The sequence below is a fragment of the Trichechus manatus genome, unplaced genomic scaffold (assembly GCF_000243295.1).
Source record: "Trichechus manatus latirostris isolate Lorelei unplaced genomic scaffold, TriManLat1.0 scaffold00052, whole genome shotgun sequence".
Lineage (NCBI taxonomy): Eukaryota > Metazoa > Chordata > Mammalia > Sirenia > Trichechidae > Trichechus > Trichechus manatus.
In genome coordinates, this window is record NW_004443988.1 from 9695964 (window position 1) to 9719116 (window position 23153).

The 23153-nt window shown below is 49.6% G+C and overlaps 1 protein-coding gene across 1 annotated transcript in view; it reads left to right on the top strand.

The window, feature by feature from the left end:
- The first annotated feature begins 9861 nt into the window (after positions 1 to 9861).
- TOGARAM2 (TOG array regulator of axonemal microtubules 2) overlaps positions 9862 to 23153 on the top strand; it is a 64244-nt gene continuing 50952 nt past the window's right edge. The window contains exons 1-7 of the mRNA XM_004377699.2: positions 9862 to 9889; positions 12337 to 12463; positions 12555 to 12665; positions 12962 to 13167; positions 14143 to 14423; positions 17213 to 17425; positions 19013 to 19203. Coding sequence (XP_004377756.2) covers positions 9862 to 9889; positions 12337 to 12463; positions 12555 to 12665; positions 12962 to 13167; positions 14143 to 14423; positions 17213 to 17425; positions 19013 to 19203 — 1157 coding nt within the window. The remainder of the gene's footprint in view (positions 9890 to 12336; positions 12464 to 12554; positions 12666 to 12961; positions 13168 to 14142; positions 14424 to 17212; positions 17426 to 19012; positions 19204 to 23153) is intronic.

The following is a 23153-nucleotide window of genomic DNA, read 5'->3' on the forward strand; positions in this document are numbered from 1 at the left end:
TCCAGGGGAGAAAGACCCTGCAATCTGTTTCCACAAAGATTACAGCCTAGGAAACCCGATGGGGTAGTTCTCCTCTGTCTTATAGGGTCACTATGAGTTGAAATTGGCTCAGCGGCACACAATAACAATGACATTATCTATCTTGTTGCACTATTTCAAAAATTAAATGGCGTAATATTTTGAAATACCTAGCCCAGTGCCTGGCGTATAACAGCCTGTAACTAACACTCAGTTGCTTCTCATCAAGACTATTTGTAAAGATGTTGTCTTGGTCATCTAGTGCTGCTATAATAGAAATACCACAAATGGATGGTTTCACCAAAGAGAAATTTATTCTCTCACAGTCCAGTGGGCTACAAGTCCAAACTCTAGGTGTCAGTTCCAGGGGAAGGCTTTCTCTTCTCTGTCAGCTCTGGAGGAAGGTCCTTGTCATCAGTCTTCCCTTGGTGCAGGAGCATCTCAACGCAGGAAACTCAGGTCCAAAGGACACACTCTGCTCCTGGAGCTGCTTTCTTGGTGGTATGAGGTCCCCATGTCCCTCCACTTGCCTCTCTCTCCCATATCTCAAAAGAGACCGACCCAAGACACCACCCAATCTTGCAGACCTCATCAACATAACTGCCGCCAATCCATCCCATTACACCATAGTGATAGAGTTCACAACACACAGGGAAATCACACCAGATGATAAAATGGTAGACGATCATACAATACTGGGAATCATGATCTAGTCAAATTGACAGCTATTTTTGGGGGACACAATTCAATCCATAACAGATGTGTTGTACTTTTGAAATCATTCATTCATTCATTCATGCTACAAACACTTATTGAGTTATTACTGTGTGCCAGGTACTGTCTTTGGCACTTTGTCTGTATTTCTTTATATTCCTGTGGGCTGCTACTGACCTGTGCCTTATGCTGTCTGAGGCAGAGGGACTTCAGGAGCATGAACTCCACCTGAGGGCAGGGAGACAGCATCTGCAGCCAGTGGGGGCAGCAGTAGAGCTGGTGAAAGGGGCCCAGGAAAGGGACAGTTGTAGTGGTGGGGCTTCGCCTCTGTGAACGCCATCCCCACACCACCCTCCTGCTGGTCCCAGTGCCTGTCACAGCTGGAGCCAGGAGTCTGAGCTGGGCCCCTAGGATGCCCCGTGCAGAAGGTCTGGTGGGTGTGGGCATCCACTGTGGGTGGAGATCGCTCTTGGGACTACCAGTCCCAGGAGTGGGCGAGCCTTTATCTGGGAGATGAGGGTCACTATGGAAATCAGCCTGCCACAGGCTAGAGAAGGTGGAGGCACCTGGCTGGGGGTAGGGCAGGGAAAGGGTAGACTCATTTGGCTTTTTGGAATCCGAATGCACCCTCTGAGACTGTTCCAGAACATCACTGCTCGCCTGAGTCGCTCTGCTCATGCACAGCAGTCTTACCTCCCCTTCAGTGACGACATCCAGGCCTCCAGCCTGGCCTTGCTTCCTCCCTTTACACTGCCCTGGCCTTTCTCCAGTCTCCCAGGGCTGGTGCCCCTCCTGCCCAGGGCAAATGCCTTCCTGAGCCTGTGCTCTCTCCCTCTCCACTGTACTCTGGGGTCTTCTTCCATCAGCTGTCCTTTCTCCCCCCATGTCCCCAGCCTTTCCCTTCTGCCGGCTCTTTCTCTTCCTTCTATGAATATGCTCTATAGTTCCTACCCTTGAAAAAACAAGAACAATCAAAACAAAACACCAACGTTTTATTTACTCTTCATTTCCCTCCAGCCACCACCCCATCTCTCTCCTCGCTTTCTTACCAAGATGTCCAAAGAGTTGTCTGCACTGTTTGCACTTTTTTACCTTCCAAGTATTCCTCGACCCACAGCAGCCTGCTGTGTGCCCACCCCTCTCCCAACTGTACAGAAATGGCTCCCTCCAACCTCCTGAATGGTTTCCTAACAGACCCAGTTGGTTTTCCTCAGTCCTTACCCACATCAACCTCTGCTGAGTTGACATTCTGCACACCTAGCTTTCCTGGCACCACATCCCTGGGTTCTCCCTGGCCTCCCTGCCTGTCCTGGCTCTGCCTCCCACATGGCTACCCATTCCTCTGCCACTTCCGTCTGACGCCGTTGTTCTCTGGGGCCTTCCTTGGCTCTGGGCTCGCTCTTGTGGCCAGGTCTTCTTAGCTGACAGCGTTCACTTTTATGGTTTCAGCTGCCATCTGAGGATTGGCATAATATTTGGAAGCACCAAGACCATCCTATTTGGATTTCCAAGCCTATAACTCTAGCCTATACCTCCCTCCCTGGAGCCTCTGGACAGCTCCACCTGGGTGTTCCAGAGGAGTCACAGACCAACCTGCTCTACCCAGGACTCAGCGTCTCTCTGTGTTTGCCTTCTCAGTTAAAGGCACCCCATCTTTCAGCCCTCCATGCCAGAACCTAGGAGCCAATCTAGACTCCCCTTCTCCTAATCTCCATTATCAAATCAGTCTGAAAATCCTATTGACCTGACCTCCTATTTCTCAGATCTGTGCCCTCCCTCCCATTTGAACCACCACTGCTGTAAATTAGACTCTTATCTTCTTTTGCCTGAATTACTTCTACAAGTCTATCCCCTGCCTGCCACTGCTGTGATCTTTGTTAATTGCAATAATACTAATGCCGCTGTTAATATTGTGTGTTAGTTTATTATTATCTTCATTTTGCAGTTAAAGAAACCAAGGCTCAGAGAAGCTTAGTAACTGTGGTGCAATGAATTGCTTTTATATGGCCTTTCTCACCATGGTCTTGTAACTTCCACCAAATGATTGTGTGGGACTATGCAAATAAGGTGCTTGTGGCACACCAAGGGGATTGGACAGCTTGCTAATAATACAAATAAGGTAGATGGAACCCCTGTGGGGGTGGAACCATGCAAATAAGATGTATGGAACCCTAACCAGGGGACCAGTCAGTTTTGCCATCCTACTAGGCTTAAAAGAGAGTCAATCCCAGAGCAGAGGGAGACCTCACTACCACCAAGAAGAGACAGGAGTGGAGCGTATCCTTTGGACCCAGGGTCCCTGGGCTGAGACCCTTCTAGACCCAGGCCATATATATATATAGAGAGAAAGCTGTAACACCGGGGACAGTGCAAGACAGCAAGTAGCAGCAGCAGAGAAATGGTGGTAGTAGAACCAGTTGACCAGTGTGAGACAGTGCAGTGGGCTTCCTGGCCCATGGAGCAAGGCAGTTACAGTGGGTATGCCAACCCAAGGAGTGAGACAGCTGAGCACCTTTGGGCAGGAGGCTTCTTGGAGGAGTGGATTGCCTCTGGGCCCTTGTTGGTGGAGCTAGGCTTGCTGACCTATGGAGTGGGATTGCTGAGCACCTTCGGGCCAAGGCTTACTGGTAGAGTAGGGTGCCTCTAGGCACTTATTGGAGGTCGAGCCAAGGGGCTGAGGGCCAGAGACAGGCTTGCCTGTCGACACGGCTGAGAAAAGGCTGTCCTTATTAAAGAACTGTATCCTGAGTCGTTTCTCATCCTAAATCATAATCTGTTACTTCCCTAATACACCCCGTAATTGTGAGTATGGTCTCTGAGTTGTGTGGCCATTGCAACGAATTATGGAACCCAGCAGAAAAGTAGAGAGTCCTGTGGGAGGGACGACTGGTTTCAGAATTGGTAAAAAGGTTGGAGGGTAGGGGTATGTCTGACCTCTACCTCACAGCAATCAGCCTTGGGCTGTTGATGGTGATAATGATTCTCACCCCCTTGTGAAGTTAGAGGAGGTCAGACAACCCCAAACCATAATTTACCTGTGGTTACCCAACTAGCAGGTGCTGGAATTTAATCTTATTCACCTTTGTATCCTGGTACCTAGAACATAGCCTGGCACATAGTAGGTGCTGATATAAATTGGTTCAATGAATGAGTGAATCTCAGGCGTTCAGTGATAGACTGAACCCTGGAGTTCAGAGTCCAAGAGGTCACCTGAGAACATCCAGAGTTTTCCCTGGAGTTCTATGGGATAGACTGCCTCTTATTCAGGGAGTAGAGGTGGGTGGAGGGATGAGGTGGGTTTGTACGATGAGCAAAGAGGGGGGTTGCTGACTCTTCACCCTCAGAGAGATAGCTCAGGGTACAGGAAGGAGTGTTCTATCCGACTCTGCCAATAACTAGTGCACATCTGGGTTAAGTCACTTATTTCTTTGTGCACAGTCCAGAGGTTGGGCTAGTGGCTTCTAAGTTTTGACATTAAAATTCTGTCAGGGGCCTTCTTTCCCTAGGAAGTCCCTCCCAGACCCTACTTGAGAGGTCTGCATGAAAACACAGGTCAGATAATGCCATTCCCTGCATTGAAAAGTCTTTGGAGTTCCTTTTGCCTACAGCACAAGCCCAGCCTCTTTACAGAACATTTTAGACTTCCAAAATGGTCTTCATCCACCTTTCCAACTTGGGCCCACTTGCCAGGCCCCGAAGTCACAGATATGTTCATTCCTCCACGCCTTTGCTTGGATTGCTTCTTCAGCCTGGAATGCTTTCCTTCTTCCTTCCAGGCTCAGTCAGCTGCCTGTTCTACGGAGCATCTCCGGGTGTCCTGGTCAGACAGTGCTGATGGTTTCTGTGGGTGGCCCCTCTGTGTTAGGAGTTTCTTTATTCCACCTGGAATTACAGGGAATATTCACTGGGAAGCATAGGATCATGGGTAAGAACTGGAAGAGGTCAAAGGGACTGTCTGGTTTGAGCCTCTCTCTGTAGACATGTCTGTCTCCTCCACATGAGTGGTCATCTGTGTCACCTGGGTCTGTATTGTAGGAATAGAAGGTTGGCACATCCTAACATTAAAGACAGTGTGGGTGTGTATGCGTGCATGTGGATGTATGTACGTGGGTGGGTGGGTCAGGGGCTACTTCTTCCTAGAGACAGAGGAGGAAGCATTCAATCCTGACATTGTTAAGCGTCCACTCTATATCACAATGGTACTAAATTCAATATGTTACTTCATTTAGTCCAAATAAAACCCTTGCAAGGTCATTTTTTAGATGAAGAAACTGAAACTCAGAGGACTTAAATCAATTTCCCAAGACGGACAATGGCAGGATTCCAACCTAGCTGTGTCTGATTCCAAAGCCCAGGTTCTAGATGTTGCAAGCTGGGCATTCAGGGACATTCTGGGGCATGAGCTGTGGGACAAGAAGTTGCCTAGATCAGAGGACTCTCTTCAGAGGGTGAATATTTCAGTAGGAGACATATTTTTTGGGTTCACAAATTAGGTTTGTAAACTCATCTTTCTGTTCAACCTGGGCGAGCCCCTTTCTCTATTTATCTTGGCATAGGCACTATTGTCCCTGCCAAATGTGTCTGAGGAGAAGAAAATGCTGACTTCCTGGAACCTATATTCCTCAGAGGTCTCTAGAAGAAGTAGTAGTGTCATTGCACATTAAGAGAGGCTTTGGGTATGGCAGCCCCTGGGAAAGTGGGCAGGTGGGGCCAGATCTCAGGATGGTGGGCTCGTCTCCTTCTTCCCCTCCCTGCTCTCTCTTCTCTGACCCCTCTTCTCTCCTTGAAGCCTTTCCCTTACCCCCCTGTCTGAGGGCTGTTCTCTGTGGAAAGATTCTCTGCCCAACTCCCTTAGGAGTGAGGTGGATACTGGCTTCCTGTGGGCTGTGCAAGGCTACAGGATGGTTAGAATTTTGTCCTTGGGGCTGACACTCTTTACTGGGCCAGTCCTAGATTTTGTTTCCTTTCCACTTGAAACTTGAGTCCCTTCCCTCGCCTTTCTTCATTCCTGTGATGCTGGTCACCATGGAACCTCTGTAGCCATGGCTCTTGGTGGAAGAAGTGGACAACAGTTACTTACCTTGGGCCACCCCATTTGCTGAATTGAAGACCGAGGTTGACGGTGGGGGGGTCAGCATCTTGGGCAATCCAGAGCACCAGGGAGTGAGGACAGAACTCTGGTCCCCCGAGTCTATCGGCTTGGTGAGCTTTTAGGTCAGGGCTCTTCTGATAGAGGAGAGTAACCCCTCAGTGCCCAGTGCAGTGCTGGGTGCAACTGGGGCTTCGTGAAGTGTGCCATGGGGTGCTGGCACTAAGTAGTATTCATGCTAAATCCCAACACATCGTCCACACTTGTGCACGAATTTGGGACTATGATGTTATAGTTTGGACATGGGTCTTTAAATTTCCCTGAGCTTAAGTGATTTTCTGGGGAGGTGCCACCTGTTGCTCTCCATAAAACCTGGTTGTTTGTCCATAAGCAGCTTTGGCCACCTCTCCATGGGCAGTCGCCTATGATATCCTGCACTGCAGACACTGCACTGCAGACCCTTAGGGGCCTGAAGGGTAAAGGTGCAGACCCAGGTAGGGGTGGGCCTGAAGGCGCTCTGCCTGATGGGATGCCTTGGCAACCTATGGAGGGTTGTTGTTGTTAGATGCCATCGAGTTGGTTCCAACTCAGAGCAACCTTATGTACAAAAGAACGGAACACTGCCTGGTCCTGTGCCATCCACACAATTGTTGAGCCTATTGTTGCAGCCACTGTGTCAATCCATCTCGCTGAGGGTCTTCCTCTTTTTTGATGGCCTTCTACTTTACCAAGCATGATGTCCTTCTCCAGGGACTGATCCCTCCTGATAACATGTCCAAAGTACATGAGATGGAGTCTCAGCATCCTTGCTTCAAAGGAGCATTCTGGCTGTACTTCTTCCAAGACACATTTGTTCGTTCTGGCAGTCCATGGTATATTCAATATTCTGTTTGTAAAGCTATGGAGTGGCCACTAGGTTTCCTGTGTGTATTGCTGGTATCCCTCAGGACGTGGAGGGAAGGGGCTGGCTTGGCCTGTTGCCGTTCTGACTGCTGAAGGGGCTGGGAGGCAGCCTTGTTCAGAGGGCGTTTGCAGTAGAGGTGGATGCTGAACCTATGCTGTCTAGACACTCAGGCAGCTCCAAGCCTTCTCTTTAGCCTTATAGAGAGTGGTCACTTTGGGGAAACTGAGGCAGCAATAACCATTTTGACAGCATAAAGTGAGACCTAGGGCTGTGATCTTATTATAACATGAATCTGAACTATACCTCAGTGGTTCTCAGTCTTGTTTGAACATCAAAATCACGTAAGAGTCAAAAACAAACAAACCAGACCGGATCCCTGTGGCCTGCTCCTTACCAGTAAACAGCTGCTATTGAGTTGACACTCGTGATGACCCCATGTGCATCAGAGTACAACTGTCCTCCACAGGGTTTTTTGGAAATAGATTGCCAGGCCTCTGGGTGGACTTGAACTGCCAACCTTCCACTTAGCAACTGAATGTGTTAACTGTTTGCACTACTTAGGGACTCTGTGGCCTGCTCCCCAAACAAACAAGCAAAAAACCAAACCTGCTGCCAGCGAGTTGATGCTGACTCACAGAGACCCTATGGGACAGAGGAGAACTGTCCTATAGGGTTTCCAAAGAGCAGCTGGTGGATTTGAACTGCAACCTTTTGGTTAGCAGCTGAGCTCTTACCCACTGTGCCACCAGGACTCCAGCCTGCTCCCAAGAAGACTCTAATTCAGTAGGTCTGGGTTGGTGCCTTGGAATCTGTCATTTTAATCAGTTCCCGGGTGATTCTGATCCACAGCCAAGGTTGAGACCAAGGGCTGTGGCTGAATATTTCTTTTCTACATATAATTTGCATAGATAGTCTGTTCTCTGGTTAGCAGGAGTTTGTGGGGCCTACAGCTCTTTCTGTCCCCAACCCCCTGGACTCCAGTTTGCTTGTTTTAATTCAACTGTGGAAGGTCTGTCTCAGCCTGGAACACTCCTGCTGGGCTCTGCCAATCTCTTGAGTCTTCTCCCAGGCCCCCGGGGCACCGGGTCGGGTGTTGGTGCCCATGGAATGGAATCTTCCCCCTGCCTTGCTTGGGAGAAGTGTTGTGTCTCACAGACATTTGAGGCTGTTTTTCACCAGCATGTGGCCAAACCCTTCTTATTTCAGTAGTCACTAGACAGGGAGTTGACTTCTCCCCTGGTTGTGAGGAAAATTTTCCTCAGACAGCAGTCCTAAGCTGTGAGACCAGAAGAGGACTGAGCTGGGGCTGGGGTGGCTGGGCGGGACTGGGACCTCTGTTTGGCCAGAGGGGTTGCAAGGAGCTGCTCTGCCTCCTGGGGCCTGGGTGGGGACGGTGGCAGGCTGGCTTCCAGATGGAGGGCAAGTTTTCTCAATTCCTGAGTTGGGACTTGTTCAGCAAAAGGGACCTGGCAACGCAGCTTGCCATGTCCCTAGATGATATCTCAAGGAAGAAACTCTCTGGACTAGAAATGGGGAGATGTGGGCTTTGACACTGATTTTATTACTGAACAGCTCTGGTGGTTCACCTCCCTTGACTGTCAGGGTGAAAATGGACCAGTATTTCATCAAAGAATTAATAAAATTGTGTGGTGTCACAGAGTTTGTCATGTGGAAAGAAAATGAAGTTAGGTCAAGGGCAAGAGCTGATAACTGGCCCCCAAGGCTGAAAGGAGGCTGGGAAGAGGCCTAAAGTGGTCCAGTGGCCAGCCACAGGGCAGTGAGATGCTGAGAGGGTCAGAGGCTTGGCTTGTTCAGTGCGGAGAGAATGAGGGCCAAGAACTTCAGGCAGAGACAGGCACTCCCTGAAAGAAAGCTGGAAAGCTGGTTTCTGGGGAGATCCCAGCGAACACCCAAGTGAGGAGTGGAAGCACGAAGTACAACCTTCATCATGAGCTTTCAGGGAGCCTGGCAGAGTAATGCTTTGTTTTTTTTTTTAAAATTATTATAATCATTTTGTTTTGAAAATAAATATACACAATAAAACATCTGCCAATTCAACATCTTCTACATGTACAATTCAGTGACGTTGATTATGTTCTTTATGTTGTCCAACCATTCTCGCTATTTTTTTCCAAATTATTCCACCAGCGTTAACATAAACCTAACGTCCTCTAAGCAAAAACTCCCCCTTTCCCTCTCCCTCCCACCCCTGATAACCACCAATAATCTTTGGTTTCTATATATTTGCTCATTTCATATAAGTGAGATCATATAATATTTGCCCTTTTGCAACTGACTTATCTCACTCAGCATGACCTTTTCAAGGTTCATCCATGTTATGACGTGCATCAGGACTTTGTTTCTCTCCAAGGCTGAGTAGTATTTCACTGTGTGTGTAGACATGCAGCTATTGACAAACATTTCAACTGAGAGTAATGGGTTTTGAAGAAAACAGAAACTGGTGGAGAAACAAAGTGTCAGACTCCACCTTGGAAAATTCGGCCTTCCCCGAGACCCTAGAGGTGTCCATGTGAAAACGACACATGAGGGCAGGTCGCTTGGTTTCTTTGACGTGCTTTCTAATGAACTCTTCCCACAGAATCAAGCAAGCTGGTATTTAGACACTCTGAAGCATTTGAGAGAGTCAAAATGTCAGAAAAAGAAGTGTCATTAGGCCCAGTGGCAGATTACAAGAATGGTTTAGCTCCTGACAGGCGTGCTGTGAAACAGTTTAGAAACCAAAAAAAAGAAAAAAAAAAAACCAATTGCCGTGGAGTAGGCTCCCATCGTGGCGACCCCATGTGTGTCAGAGCAGAACTGTGCTCTACAGGGTTTTCAGTGGCTGATTTTTTGGAAGTGTGTCACCAAACCCTTCTTCTGAGATGACTTTGGGTGGACTCACGCCAACCTGTTGGGTATCAGTTGAGTACTCAATCATTTGCGCCACCCAGGGTTGTCAGTGAAGCAGTTTAGGAAAGAGTTCATATGTTTTTACTGATGTCTGTCTGCCCCGCTCCACTACAGGCCCCTGAATGTTCCAGGTTGGACCCCTCTGGACTCCCTAGGACTGTACTCCCAGATCAGTAAGGAGCTACTACCTCTGGACAACCTCCTAGGCACCTTCTCCACTCGGGGCATGGGCACGCGCAACAATGTCCTTCCAGGTAAGGGACACCTCGGGAGGCCTGTTCCTGGTGTGTCCCAGGCTGGGAGTGGGGTGGGCCATGGGGGCAAGGATCTTCTCAGCTGTTCCCAGGGGCTATGCTCTGTCTGGGAGTTTTGTCAGGCAGCTGTGCCTTCCTAACTTGGCCCAGCTCTCCACGTGCTGATGTCGCCCTCCCTGCTCTGCGTGGTGTCTGGGTGGCTTCCTGGCCTGCGGAGGGGCCCAGAGTGTTCCAGGGACTTGTGCTGAGCTTGGCCTCCAGTGGCTGAGGGGCTGACACCTTTCTGTGGTTGGAGTCTGTGCGTGGGTAGAGGATGTGGGGCTGAGACCTCAGGGAGAGCCAGATAAGCCCTTTTATTTAGCTGGTGAGGCAGAACAGTGGGAACAGTGTGTAGCAGACTAGCATCAGGCGATGAGGTTCCAGGCCTGGCTCTGCTACTGGGGGGCCGGCTGTGTGACCATAGACTTCTGGAAAGTGAGGGGTCAGTCCTGCCCTGGATGAAATGGGCTGCTTGTGAAGGGTTAAAGCAGAGGCCAGATGACCATTTGGAAGGACTGTAGAGAACCAGAGAATGCCTGAAAGCAGGGTCTTTCAGGAAACAATGTCAGGATGCCCAGGACAGAAACCTCTGGGCTTTGATATATTAATATGAAAACAAAATAACTGCATAATTTAGTGTTAGATCAGATATGCTTCACATTAGGGAGGTGCTGAAGGCTTAAGGAAAATCTTTAAATCTAGATAGAAAATGAAGATTTTATTCATTAACGTGATTTTCTCTCAACATTGGAAAACAGCCTCCAATTCTTTAGACTCATGCTTCCCAGGCAACATAGTGTGTGAACACTGGCTTTGTCCAGCTCCTTTGTTTTACAGACTCAGAGAGATTAACTTATTTCCTCAAGGTCACACAGGTGGCAGAAACAGGTCCAGAGCCCAGACTCTTGGCTCCCAGAGACTTTTCAGACTTGGGGTGGGAGCTGTGGGTTTCCACCTGTGTGGGGGCTTCTTCACATGGTAGTTAAGAGGTTCTGAGGTTTGCTCAGGAGGGGCTAGGCCAAGAGGGTGCAGAACCAATGATTCAGCTCACACACCTTTGTCAAGCACCTACTGGGCGTTAGATAACCAATTGCCATTGAGTGGCCTCTGACTCATGGTGACCCTATGTGTGTCAGAGTAGAGCTGTGCTCCATAGTGTTTTCAATGACTGATTTTTTGGAAATAGACTTTCTTCTGGGGCACCTCTGGGTACACTCTAACCACCCACCTTTCAGTTAGCAGCTGAGTATGTCATTAACCATTTGCACTACCCAGGGACTATAATATAAAAGTGAACAAGAGTTGGTCCCTGCTCTGAGTATCCCACAGGCCAGGTCAGGACAGGAGATAGATGTAGGGATTATGAGTGTAAAACAGGCTCCTCCATCTGACATCTCTGTTTGGGGTTGTAAAACAAGATGCCTGAGGTGCTGTGGGAGCAGGGAGGAAAGGGAAAGCTTCTGAAAGGAGTGGATGCCTCAGGGGAGCCCTCTGCAGTTCCCAGCCGACCTCTGCTCCTTGTTGAGGTCTCGGCTCAGTGGTCCTTCCTCTGGGAAGCTTGTCCTGTCCCTGCCCTTGGCTCAGGTAGCTGCTCTGATGTGTAGGCTCACAGCGCTTCCTCCCCCAGCATTAGTGCTTGATAATCACCACCTTCCCCAGTCAACTGCAAGTCCCATTGCAGGAAACAACTAAGTCGACCTGGCCACTGCGGTGTCACCAGGGCTTAGCACATCCCTGTGCAGAACAAGCACTCAGTCAATGCCTGCCAGATGCCGGCTAGGGGAGGCTGAGGTGATAAGAGGACAGGTCAGTGAAGGACTTGCTCATGTGGTGCTTGAGGATTTCCAAGGGAGGGGAGCTATGCAGGTGACCCGACGCTCTTCTCTGCAGATGGGGTGGGGGAGGTCAGGCAGAAGATGCAGGTTTTGGGGAGTTCCACGTGTGGGTGATCATTGAAGGCATGGCAGTGAGCAGGTGGCCCATGAGAGCAGCTAGTGTGAGATGTGCAGTGGACGGAGGCCGGCTTGCCAGGGTTCAGGAGGTTGGGCGGTGGAGGTGGGGAGTCCATGGAGGAGACTGAGGAGGCATGGTCACAGGGTTGGGGCAGAGCCAGGAGGGCGAAGGCAAGCTGAGTGTGAGGAAAGAGGGAGCAGCTAGGCCAAGAGGCCCGGGAAAACAAGTGTGCGGGCAGTGTCCGGGCTGCCTGGGGTCAGGTGGCAGTCACCCTATGAGGGCCAGCCTGGTTGGGAGGACGGGTTGCATACCCTTAGTCTTTTGGGCAGGGGCTGTGAGGGGTGGAGTTTTCCCCGGCTGCAGGTGCTCAGGGGCACGACACCAGCTGTCTGTTTGCTCCCCGCCCTGGTCTAAGGGGACTCTAAGATGCTGCCTTCCCTGTGGTCTGTCCCCAGCCAAGGCTCTGGCTCCGGTGGCCGTGTACTGTGGGAGTGTCCCTCGGGCCAGTGCTGGGCCATGTGCACTCCTGAGTGGCAGCATGGACTCCAGTCTCCAGGCCTATGAAGAAGATGAGATGGGCTGGTCTGGCCAGACTCAGGAGTGCCCTGGGCGAGTTTGAGCAGGGAATGGGGTGCTCACCTGGCAGCTGCCCAGTCAGGGCCACTGACCACAGGCAGATTGGAGATCGGGAAAGGAGTGGGTTTAGATGCCTGGCCGTGTTCCAACGCGACCGGCAGATGCTGGCTTTACTGTGGCCCCTGCTGAAAATGCCCTTTTGTTTCAGGTAGGTTCTTTCAGTTCTGTGCCTCAGGGGGTGGAGGTATATTGAGGGGGACATGCACAAATAGGGAGATGGGGATCTCTGCAGGCACTGGGCGTGGGGTCTGCCGCCCCGTGAGGCCCCTCACCTCAGGAACTGGGAGGCGGTCAGCACTCCAGGTGGAGTCGGGGAAGTGGGTGCCTCCAGCATGACAGCTGTTGCTGTGGTAACTTTAGTGAGGAGAAACTAAGCTTCCCTGCTGCTTCCGCTCGGTGACTTCTGGCTGTAGCTTCCAACTGCAAGCTGTCCTCTCCGCACAGCTCCAGTTCCAGTGTCTGGGTGGAGAGGCGATTGCTCCAATTAATTGCCCTCTTCTGTGATGGGGCAAAGCTTTCAGGCCAGCCCCACATGCCAGAGGGCCGCTCAGGGTCGGGCTGTGCTTGGTCTGGGGACCCAGATCCAGTCCAGTACCCGTGGGCTGGGCAGCAGGTCGGTGGCATCAGCAGCCTCCTAGAAAAGGCTGCAGGTGGGGCAGAGACTCTGCAAGCCAGTCGATTTGTCTGTCTGTGCTTCCCCTGTGCCTCCATGTTGCCCAGTTCAAAGGCCACCACTTCATGCACATTTTCCAGACCATCCCCCCACCCCCCTCCGCCAAGTGCACAGAGCATTTTGTTCATGTCTCTCTCTGGCACGTCTCACTTTTTACCTTGTGATGTTCCTGTTTACAGGGATGTCTTATTTCCTTAACACATTGAAAATTCTTCAATGACAAAGACTGGGCCTCACTTATATCCGTATCCCCACTGTCCAGATGGCACTCGGCACATAAGAAAACAGTTGCTGTTGAGTTGGCTTTGACTCATGATGACACCATGTGTGTCAGAGTAGACGTGTGCTCCATCGAGGTTTCAATGGCTGATTTTTCTGAAGTAGATCACCAGGCCTTTCTTCTGAGGCACTTCTGGGTGAACTTCAACCTCCAACTTTTCTGTTAGCAGCTGAGTGCATTAACTGTTTGCACACCCAGGGACTCCTGCTTGGCACATAGTCGATGCTTATTAAATGTTTGCTGAGTGAGCCATTGGAGGAGTTTCTGTCTGCGTGTGAGCATGCAATCACCTGGACTTCTTTTTTCCATCTGTGGTTGGTGCATGCCAGGTGCTCAATCATATTGAATGCGGGTGTTGGAATGCAGAGGTGGGTGGACGGTGGTCCCTGGGCAGACCTGTTCCTAAGCATGTCTGGCCTGTTGTCTGTGCTGTCAGAGGACTGCATATTTGATCTCCTTTTGTCTCCAAAGTACCTCGTGGCACAGGCCTGGCTCAGGTTAGGTGCTTCATAGATACTGTTGAGTGAAAGAATTGGTGAAGGAGTGGCTGAGACAGTGAGTGCTGGGGTTCACCTGCCAAGTGGCTGACTGTTCCAAGGACAAAGAGCTGGCTGGTGCCTCATGCCACCTGGGTGCCCTGTGCCCAGCCACTCATGCCTCTGTCTCCCTCAGCCTCCCTCCAGTCTGTGCCGAATGCCCTGCTGGAGAAGCCGTCACAGCTCCTGAGTGGACCTAGGGACCCTGGCAGCCTCAAGCTAGATGCCCCTTTGAAGGGCTGGCAGGCCAGGAATGCCCACCCCAGAAGCCTCAGGGCCCTGCCTTTGGGGTCCCACTCCCTCGTGCCCCTCCCCTCGCTGGAGTCGGAGGCCAGCAGTGTGGCCCGGTATACCACCCAGATCAAAGACAAGCTCAAGAAGAGGACGCTGTCAGAGGGCTTGGCAGCATCTTCCCAAGGTGAGCCCTCGGCCCTGCCCACCCACTGCCCGCCACCCCAAGACCAGGGACCCCAGGCCACACAGGCTGAAGGCTTAGTGGGTGGACAGGTGGCATGCTGGCATCCACTCGGGGCTGGCCCAGGGGATGCCCACCAAGCATCCTCTCTCTCTATCTTGGGCTACCTCCATGGAGCACCATCTCCTGCCTGGACCTCTGCAGCAGCCCCCAGCTGGCTTACCCATTTCCACCCTTGCCTCCTTCTAGCATTTTCTCCAGAGGAATCCTTATTAAACACAAATCTGATCATATTATGTCCTCCTTCCCCACCATCTATACTTAAAACCACTCAATGATTTTCCGATGCACGTAGAGTGAGATTTTAGCATTCACGTGTGCACAAGGCCCTCTGCAGTTCCAGTCTGCCCCCTGGATCTCTGGACGTCAGACACACTGGTCTTCCAGTTCCTTGAGCAGGTGGTCCCTCCCCCCACCCCACCACCTTGGGCTTTGGAGCCTCCTGTTGCTCCCATCCTCCCTCCTTTCCCCACTGGGCTAATCCCCACTCGTCCTTGGGTCTCCACCCGAAAGCCTTCTGCAGAGAGGCCCCCCGCTTACTGTCAATCTACATTTGTCCATGTGATTCTCAAAGAATGCCCTATAGTTTTACCTCTTAGGTCCTCTCACAGTTTGCATTGGTGTATTTATTTGTGTGATTGTTTGATTAAAATCAGGATCTTGCACTTGATTGTGAGTTCCAAGAGGGCAGGACCAAGTCCTCAGTGTAGTTGCTAGGCATACTGGAGGTTCTCCAGAAATTTTTGTTGAATAGAGGCGCGAAGGACTGAATAGCGGGCACTTCATATTTCTCTCTCGGCTGGGTGATGGACAAACCAGGTGAGCAGGCCAGGTTCACATCTTAGCCCTGATGTTTTCTGACTCTGTGGCTTTGGGAAAGTCAGTAACCCCTTCAAGCTCAATTTCCTTCTCTGTCTAATGGGGAAAATAATACTTCCCTATTACTATGAGGGTTTACTGAAAAACTGTGTGAAGACATTTTCGTACCTGGCACATGAGAAATACTTAAATAAATTAATTTCCTTCTCTGTCCTCTTATTAAGGAGCCCTGGTGGTACAGTGGTTAAGTACTCAGTTGCCAATTAAAAGGTCAGTGGTTCAAATGCACCAGTTGCTCTGTGGGAGAAAGATGTGGCAGTCTGCTTCCATAAAGATTTCAGCCTCGGAAATCCTATAGGCAGTTCTGTTCTGTCCTGTAGGGTCGCTATGAGTTGGAATCGACTGGTCGGGCACAGGCAATGGCAGCGGGCCCTCTTATTGCCCTTGACAAATCCTGTAACTGGTTCCTTCTTGGTGCGATGAACTCCTGCATGACGAAAGGAGTAAGAAGCCTGGAAGTCTTATGAAGAAAGGGAGAAATCACTCAGAGGCTGCTGACAAACCTTCAGTTGTAAATGGTTGCTTCCCCTCTCCATTTAGCAGTTTGCTCCCTGCTGAGGCTTCCCTGGAGCCACAGGGGTGTCTTCTGCTCCCTGTGAGCCCAGGTGGATGCAGGGAAGCCCCACTAAGGAGTCACCCTGTGGCTAGCTGGCGTTAAGGTAGGGGGTTGGGGTGCCAGAGAAGTTTGCTGAGAATTTTCAGATGGCACAACTTCTGGGGTAACTCCTTCCTGTAGACGTTTAAAGTCTTTCTGGGCATTTTCTTTCTTTCATTTTTTTTAAAAATTATTTTTATAAAGTTCTGGTGGAGGACAGAAAGAGCAGGCGTCGCTTTACCCAGTGTACAGATGGGGAAACTGAGACCCCTGGAAGTGATCTATGACTCATCAGGTCCCTCAGCAAATGCATGGGGACTGGGATCTCTGATCCCCTGCCTTGGGGCTGTGCTGGCTCCTCTGTGCAGTTGTCCATGTGGGGGCCAAGGTAGGCACGCTGCTGGCTTGTGACCCCCCCTTACCTCTGTCCCCTCAACACGCAAGCAGAGCTGACAGCAGCACACAGTGCTCAAGGGAACAGCAGCCTGCCCTGGGCAGGGTTGGGGGTGTGCGGGGAGCAGAGCAGATACTTTGCCTTAGTGGTTTTGATGCAGCCATTTTGATGTAGCTGGAACAAAACGGCCGTTGGAAGTTAAAGCACTACGTGTTTTCCCCTCAAACCGCCAACAATGTTTGCAAAGATAATTCTGAACTCAGCCCATGCCTGTCCCTCTTGCCCTGTGCTTTTGCCCTAGGGATGGCATGGGGGATGCTGCTGTGCGAGGTGGGATGGGATGTCTGTTGGGCACACAGGCTGTTAATTATAAAGAGATGCAAGTGTGTCTTTTAGACTACGTCAGAGTGCCCCTGTGTCAAAGCGGCTGTATCCCCACATCATTAGCTGAAAAGGGAGTAGAAGTAATTCATTGTCACATGTTATGTAATGGGCCAGGTACTTGCTTGGCATTTTAGAAACATTGTCATCGAACCGTGTAACAACTCCATGCTGCAGTCGCTTTCATTTTCAGGGAGCACATAGGGGTTCAGAGTAGTGACTTGCGGAGGCCGCGGAGCTCCTTAATGTCAGGTCAGGACTAGAACCCGCTGGTCTACACTCCTCACCTACAGCTGATGTTCGCTTCCCACCCACACTGCCTCCGAATTTCAAATCGGTGACTCTGACTGGCAAATTTTACGGGAATGAAAAAGGCACTGCTCACTGTCTGCTTGCTCAGCTTAGTGTGGGTGTTGAGCTGGGGATGGATCCCACCCCCCGGTTTCCTGGGACTAACTTGTTTCCCTTCTCCGCCCCGTACCGCCTCTCTGGATCCTGCGGGAGGCCTCAAAGGTGCGCCTCTGAGGAACGCGGCCCCCAGCGCCACCTCTCAGAGACTGCTGAGGGTGCCCAGGCCGATGCCGCCCATCCAGAGCATCCCCACCACCCCTGAGACTGGCGGAGCCAAGGAGAAGGGCCTGGACCCACCCGGAAGTAGCCAGGGTCCCCAGGAGCGGAGACCTGGTGCCCAAGAGGTAAAGCGGTTACGATGAGGCTTGCCTGCAGCTTCTTATACCTGCCTGTCCTTCTGTTTTTCCTTCATTTTTTACCAAACCCCTGGAGGTTGGTGAGGGCCACAGAAAGGTTCAGCAGAGGAAGAGACGGGGCCCGGCAGGGTGGGGGCTCCACTTTGACCCTGGCGTACTCCTCAGAGAAAGCCCCTGCAGGGGGAAGGGCAGGGATGATCTGGGAAGGGCATGGGTGTTTCGGAGTGGGCTCCTCCTGTGGGGTGGGTAGGGCAGGGCGGAGTGATCTGGAATTCTGACTCTTGACTGTGCTCTGTAGCTCCTCCCCTCCATCCACCGGGACCAGGGAAAGGGATGGAGAGGAGGAAGCTGGGGTCTAGCCTCAGCACAGCTCTAACTCACTCAGTGAATTTGGGCAAGCCACTTCCCTGCCCCCATTTTCTTGGGTGATGAAGTGAGGGATTGAACTGTGTCATGTGTGCTTGGCAAACTATGGTCTGAGGCCCTGAGGTTCTTTGGAGGTGCCTCAGGAGCCGCTGTCAAGAATGGGGGAGGGGCCTTTGGAGAGAATTAGGACCTCCACTTGGCCCTCCCCCGGAGCATCTAAAACCTTTCTAGCTGGGACCCTCTGAGTTCTGGTGGCTGCCCTGGAGGTAGTGAGCTCCCCGTTCCTGGAAGTACTCAAGCAGAGGCTGCATGACCACTTGTCCTAGACTTGGTGGTCCCGAGGCCTTCTCCTGTCTAAATGTTTCAGAATTCCTTATGCGTTCTGACTCCATTTTAAGCCAGGGAGTATGGTAGAGGGGAAAGAATGCTGGGCTAGGACTCAGGAGAGGTGGGTTCTGCCAGGCTCTTCCCTCACTGGCTGTGTCACCCTGGGCAGGTCACTTCCCCTCTGGACCCCAGTTTGCACATCCATAGAAAGAGCGGGCTGCACCAGACATTCTTGCAGGTCACTTCCAGCTTCAGTGGTCTAGGATTTTTCTGAAATGAGATCAGAAAAACAAATAACAGCGACGACAAGGGTGTGGAGTGGAGGTGAGGGAAACAGTTGTGCAGAGAAAAGGACAGCTCCCAGCACTCCTTCCCCAGGGGGCTCCTGATAGAAAGGACCACACTGGGTGGGGTGCTGAGAGGCAAGCAGCCAGAATGGGATGTTCCCATGAACCAGGACTCTTGGCTCTGTCTTAGTTTCCTAATGCTGCTGTATCAAATGATAGCACAAGCGGGTACTTTAAAGAACAGAAATGTATGTTCTCACAGTTCTGGAGGCTAAAAGACCAAATTCAGGGCATGACTCCAGGGGGAGGTCCTTCTTTGTCTATGTCAGCTTCTAGTAGCTGCGGCAATTCTTGGTGTTCCTGGGTTTGTAGCTGCATCAGTCGAGTGTGTGTCTGTCTTCAGGGGGCAACCCCTACCCTGTGTGTTTCTGTGTCTATTCTGCTCTTTTTATAACTCAGACGTGATTAGGTTTAGGAGCCACCGCACTTGGGGTTGGCCTAGTTAGCATAACAAAGAAAATCCTATTTCCAAACAGAATCACATCCACAGGTACAGGGGCCAGGACTTCAATACATACACCCTCCCCTTGTCCAGGTGCAGATCTCCCCACAATACCTGCACTGCAGTGATGACAAGATGCGGAAGTCTCTGGGAGGCATTGTGATCCCGCCTATTCTCAAGGCTAGGCTGCCTGCTGGGACCTCCTCCAGTGCACCCTGCTCCCTTCCCAACCCCTTGCCTCCAGGCCAGGACATCCTCATGGGCCTGAGGGCCCCACGCACACGGTAAGTGGTTCGAAGTCAAGCCTACCTTGTAGTCCCCTCTCTCTTCATTCCCCTAGGATTTGCCTGGCTCCCCATGTCTGAATCTCCATGCCAGGGCAGAGCTCTGGGAGCACCAGGCGTGTGAAGGGTGGGGTCCCCAACCTGTGGGCCACAGACCTGGGGAGGCGACAGCATCGTTGCAAGGTTTCTCTGATCCTTGACTCCACTAGGCTGGGTGTGCGGGTACAGTAGCATAACTAGGGTGGGTGTCACCCAGTGTGGTAACTCATGGTGTTACCCTCCCCATGCTAATTACCACAATATTGTAGCTAAAACACCAGAAAATCTGAAGAATCCGCAACTAAAAAACACCAGCAGCAACGAAAACAACAGCATGTGCTAGTAGTGCTGGGCAGACGAAACCATGTGATTTGAAGCATCATTGTAATTGGATAGTAATGACAGCTCTGACCAGAGCACATTAGAAAGTTCAAAAAGTAAATTAGCACAGTTTTAGCCTTGTAGGTATATTAATACATGTAAGCTGGGCCTATAAAATTTTTTGTTGTTGTTGTAACTAACTACACCCACTCCTCACTTATTGACATGTTTAGGTTCCAGAGGCCTGGTCATTATGCAAAAATCAGCATTATGTGAAAATGGAGAATGACCACATCAGATCACAAAATGGAGGATGACTGCATCATTATGTAACTGCCAAATTACATCATTCCATAACTGCCAAATTACATCATCACATAAATGCCAAACCACTGAGAATCATGGCCCAGCCAAGCTGATGCATAACCTTAACCATCAAAGCCAGCATTACTCTCGCCTCATGCCTTGGTGTTCCTTACTGCCGCAAGTACATAATTAATGTGCAAAATACGTGGACAGTAGATTTTTTTAATATTTTCGTAAATGCGAAATGTCGGATAATGAGATAGTCAATAAGTGAGGAGTAGGTGTACAGGGATATTATTATAAAAAATAACAAATTTCTGCTGAAACACTGCACAAAAATTTTATAGACAGTCATTTTGGTGTCACCTCCTCTGACAGTGTCACTTGGTGCAGGCCACACCCCCTGAACCACCCAGTGAAGCCACTGTTCAGGTGCAATAAACGAGGCCTCAAGCCTTTATCTTCTTCTGGTTTCCAAGTGTATGTGGTTACTGTAGTGATGACTTAAATACAAACTATTTTAAAGCACTATTGAATTCATGGTAGCTCTTTGTTATTAAGTATTTTTTTTTATTGTGCTTTAGATGAAGGTTTTCATAGCAAATTAGTTTCTCATTAAACAATTAATACACATATTGTTTTGTGACATTGGTTGCCAGCCCCACAACGTGTCAACACTCTCCTCTTCTGGAAATTGGGTTCCTGATTACCAGCTTTCCTGTCCCCTCCTGCCTTCTTGTTCTTGCCCCTGGGCTGGTGTGCCCATTTAGTCTAGTTTTGTTTTATGGACCTGTCTAAACTTTGGCTGAAGGGTGAACTTCAGGAGTGACTTCATTGCTGAGTTAAAAGGGTGTCTGGGGGCCATACTCTGGGGGTTTCTCCAGTCTCTGTCAGACCAGTAGGTCTGGTCTTTTTTTGTGAGATAGAATTTTGTCCTACATTTTCCCCAAGCTCTGTCTGGGACAGTCTATTGTGATCCTGTCAGAGCAGTTGTTGGTGGTAGCTGGGCACCATCTAGTTGTGCTGGACTCAGTCAGGTGGAGGCTGTGGTAGTTGTGGTCCATTAGTCCTTTGGACTGATCTTTTCCTTGTGTCTTTGGTTTTCTTCATTCTCCCTTGCTCCAAGATGGAGTGGGACTAGTGGAGTGTCTTAGATGGCCACTCACAGCTTTTAAGACCCCAGACACTACTCACCAAAGTAGGATGTAGAACATCTTCTTTATAAGCTATGTTTATATTCATGCCAGCAGTGTCGAGGTGAGCCGATGTCCCCCAAAAGCATGGTCTCCAGCCCTCAGCCTAGTAATTTGGTCCCTCAGGGAGTTTGGATGTATCTATGAAGCTTCCATGACCTTGCCTTGGTCAAGTTGTGCCGACTTCCCCAGTATTGTGTACTGTCTTACACTTCACCAATGTTACCACTTACCTGTTGTCTATTTAGTGTTTTTCCCTCCCCACCCTCCCTTCCCTCATAACCATCAAAGATTATTTCCTTCTGTGTGTAAATGTTTTCATGAGTTTTTATAATAGTGGTCTCATACAGTATTTGTCCTTTTGTGATTGACTTATTTCACTCAGCATAATGCCCTCCAGATTCATCCATGTTGTGAGATGTTTTGCAGATTCATCATTGTTCTTTATCGTTGTGTAGTATTCCATTGTGTGTATGTATCATAGTTTGTTTATCGATTCTCCTGTTGATGGGCATTTAGGCTGCTTCCATCTTTTTGCTATTGTGAATAATGCTGCAATGAACATAGGTGTGCACCTGTCTATTCGTGTGACGACTCTTATTTCTCTTAGATATATTTCCAGGAGTGGGATAGCTGGATCATATGGTATTTCTATTTCTAGCTTTTTAAGGAAGCACCATATCATTTTCCAAAATGATTCTACCATTTAGCATTCCCGCCAGCAGTGCTTAAGAGTTCCCATCTCCCTGCAGCCTCTCCAACATTTGTTATTTTGTTTTATTGATTTGTGCCAGTAATGTTGGAGTGAGATGGTGTGATGGTTAAGATTGTGTGTCAGCTTGGCTGGGCCATGATTCTCCGTGTTTTAATGTAATCACTCCCGTGATTGAATATACTGTGAGTAGCCAATCAGATGAAAGGGAGTCTCCTTGGGGGTGTGGCCCGCATCTGTATATAAGCAGACGTTCTGGCTCTTTGCTCTCTCTGGATCCTCTGGCTGCTTCCTGTCGTCTCATCTCCCATTCTTGGGACTTGAGCTGGCAGCTTATCTGCCGAACCTGGGATTCATCGATCTGCACAGCCTGTGAGTGGGAGCCCTGCTCTCTGACCTTCCGATCTTGGACTTGCCAGCTTCTGCAGCTGTGTGACTTGGGAGAGGTCTCTACCCTGATCCACGGACTTGGGACATTCTAGCCTCTACAATCGCGTGAGCTGTTTTCTTGATATAATCTCTCTTTATATATATATTTATACACTTTACTGGTTTTGCTTCTCTGGAGAACCCAGCCTAAAACAGATGGTATCTCATTGTGGTTTTGATTTGCATTTCTCTAATGGTTAGTGACTGTGAGCATTTCCTCATGTGTCGATTAGCCGCCTGAATGTCTTCTTTGCTGTAGTGTCTGTTCATATCCTTTGCCCATGTTTAAATTGGGTTGTCTTTTTGTTGTAGAGGTGTTGGATTTTCCTATAGATTTTAGAGATTAGACCTTTGTTGGATTTTTCATAGCCAAAAAATTGTTCCCAGTCTGTAGGTTCTCTTTTTACTCTTTTGGTGAAGTCTTTTGATGAGCATAAGTTTTAGTTTTTAGAAGATCCTAGTTATCTAGCTTATCTTCTAGTGTTTGTGATTTGTTAGTTATGGTTTGTATCCTATTTATGCCATGTATTAGGGCCTCTAGCATTGACCATATTTTTTCTTTCTATGATCTTTATAGTTTTTGGTTTTAAGTCTTTGATCCATTTTGAATTAGTTTTTGTGTATGGTGTGAGGTATGGGTCCTGTTTCATTTTTTTTTTTGCAGATGGACACTCAGTTTTGCCAGCACCATTTTTTACAAAGACTGTCTGTTCCCCATTTAATGGACTTAGGGCATTTGTCGAAGATCACGTGACTGTAGGTGGATGGATTTACATCTGGGTTCTCAGTTCTGTTCCATTGGTCAATGTATCTGTCATTGTACCAGTACCAGGCTGTTTTGACTACAGTAGCTGTATAATAGGTTCTGAGGTCAGCTAGTGCGAGTCCTCCTACTTTATTCTTCTTCTTCAGTAGTGCTTTACTTATCCAGGGCCTCTTCCCTTTCCATA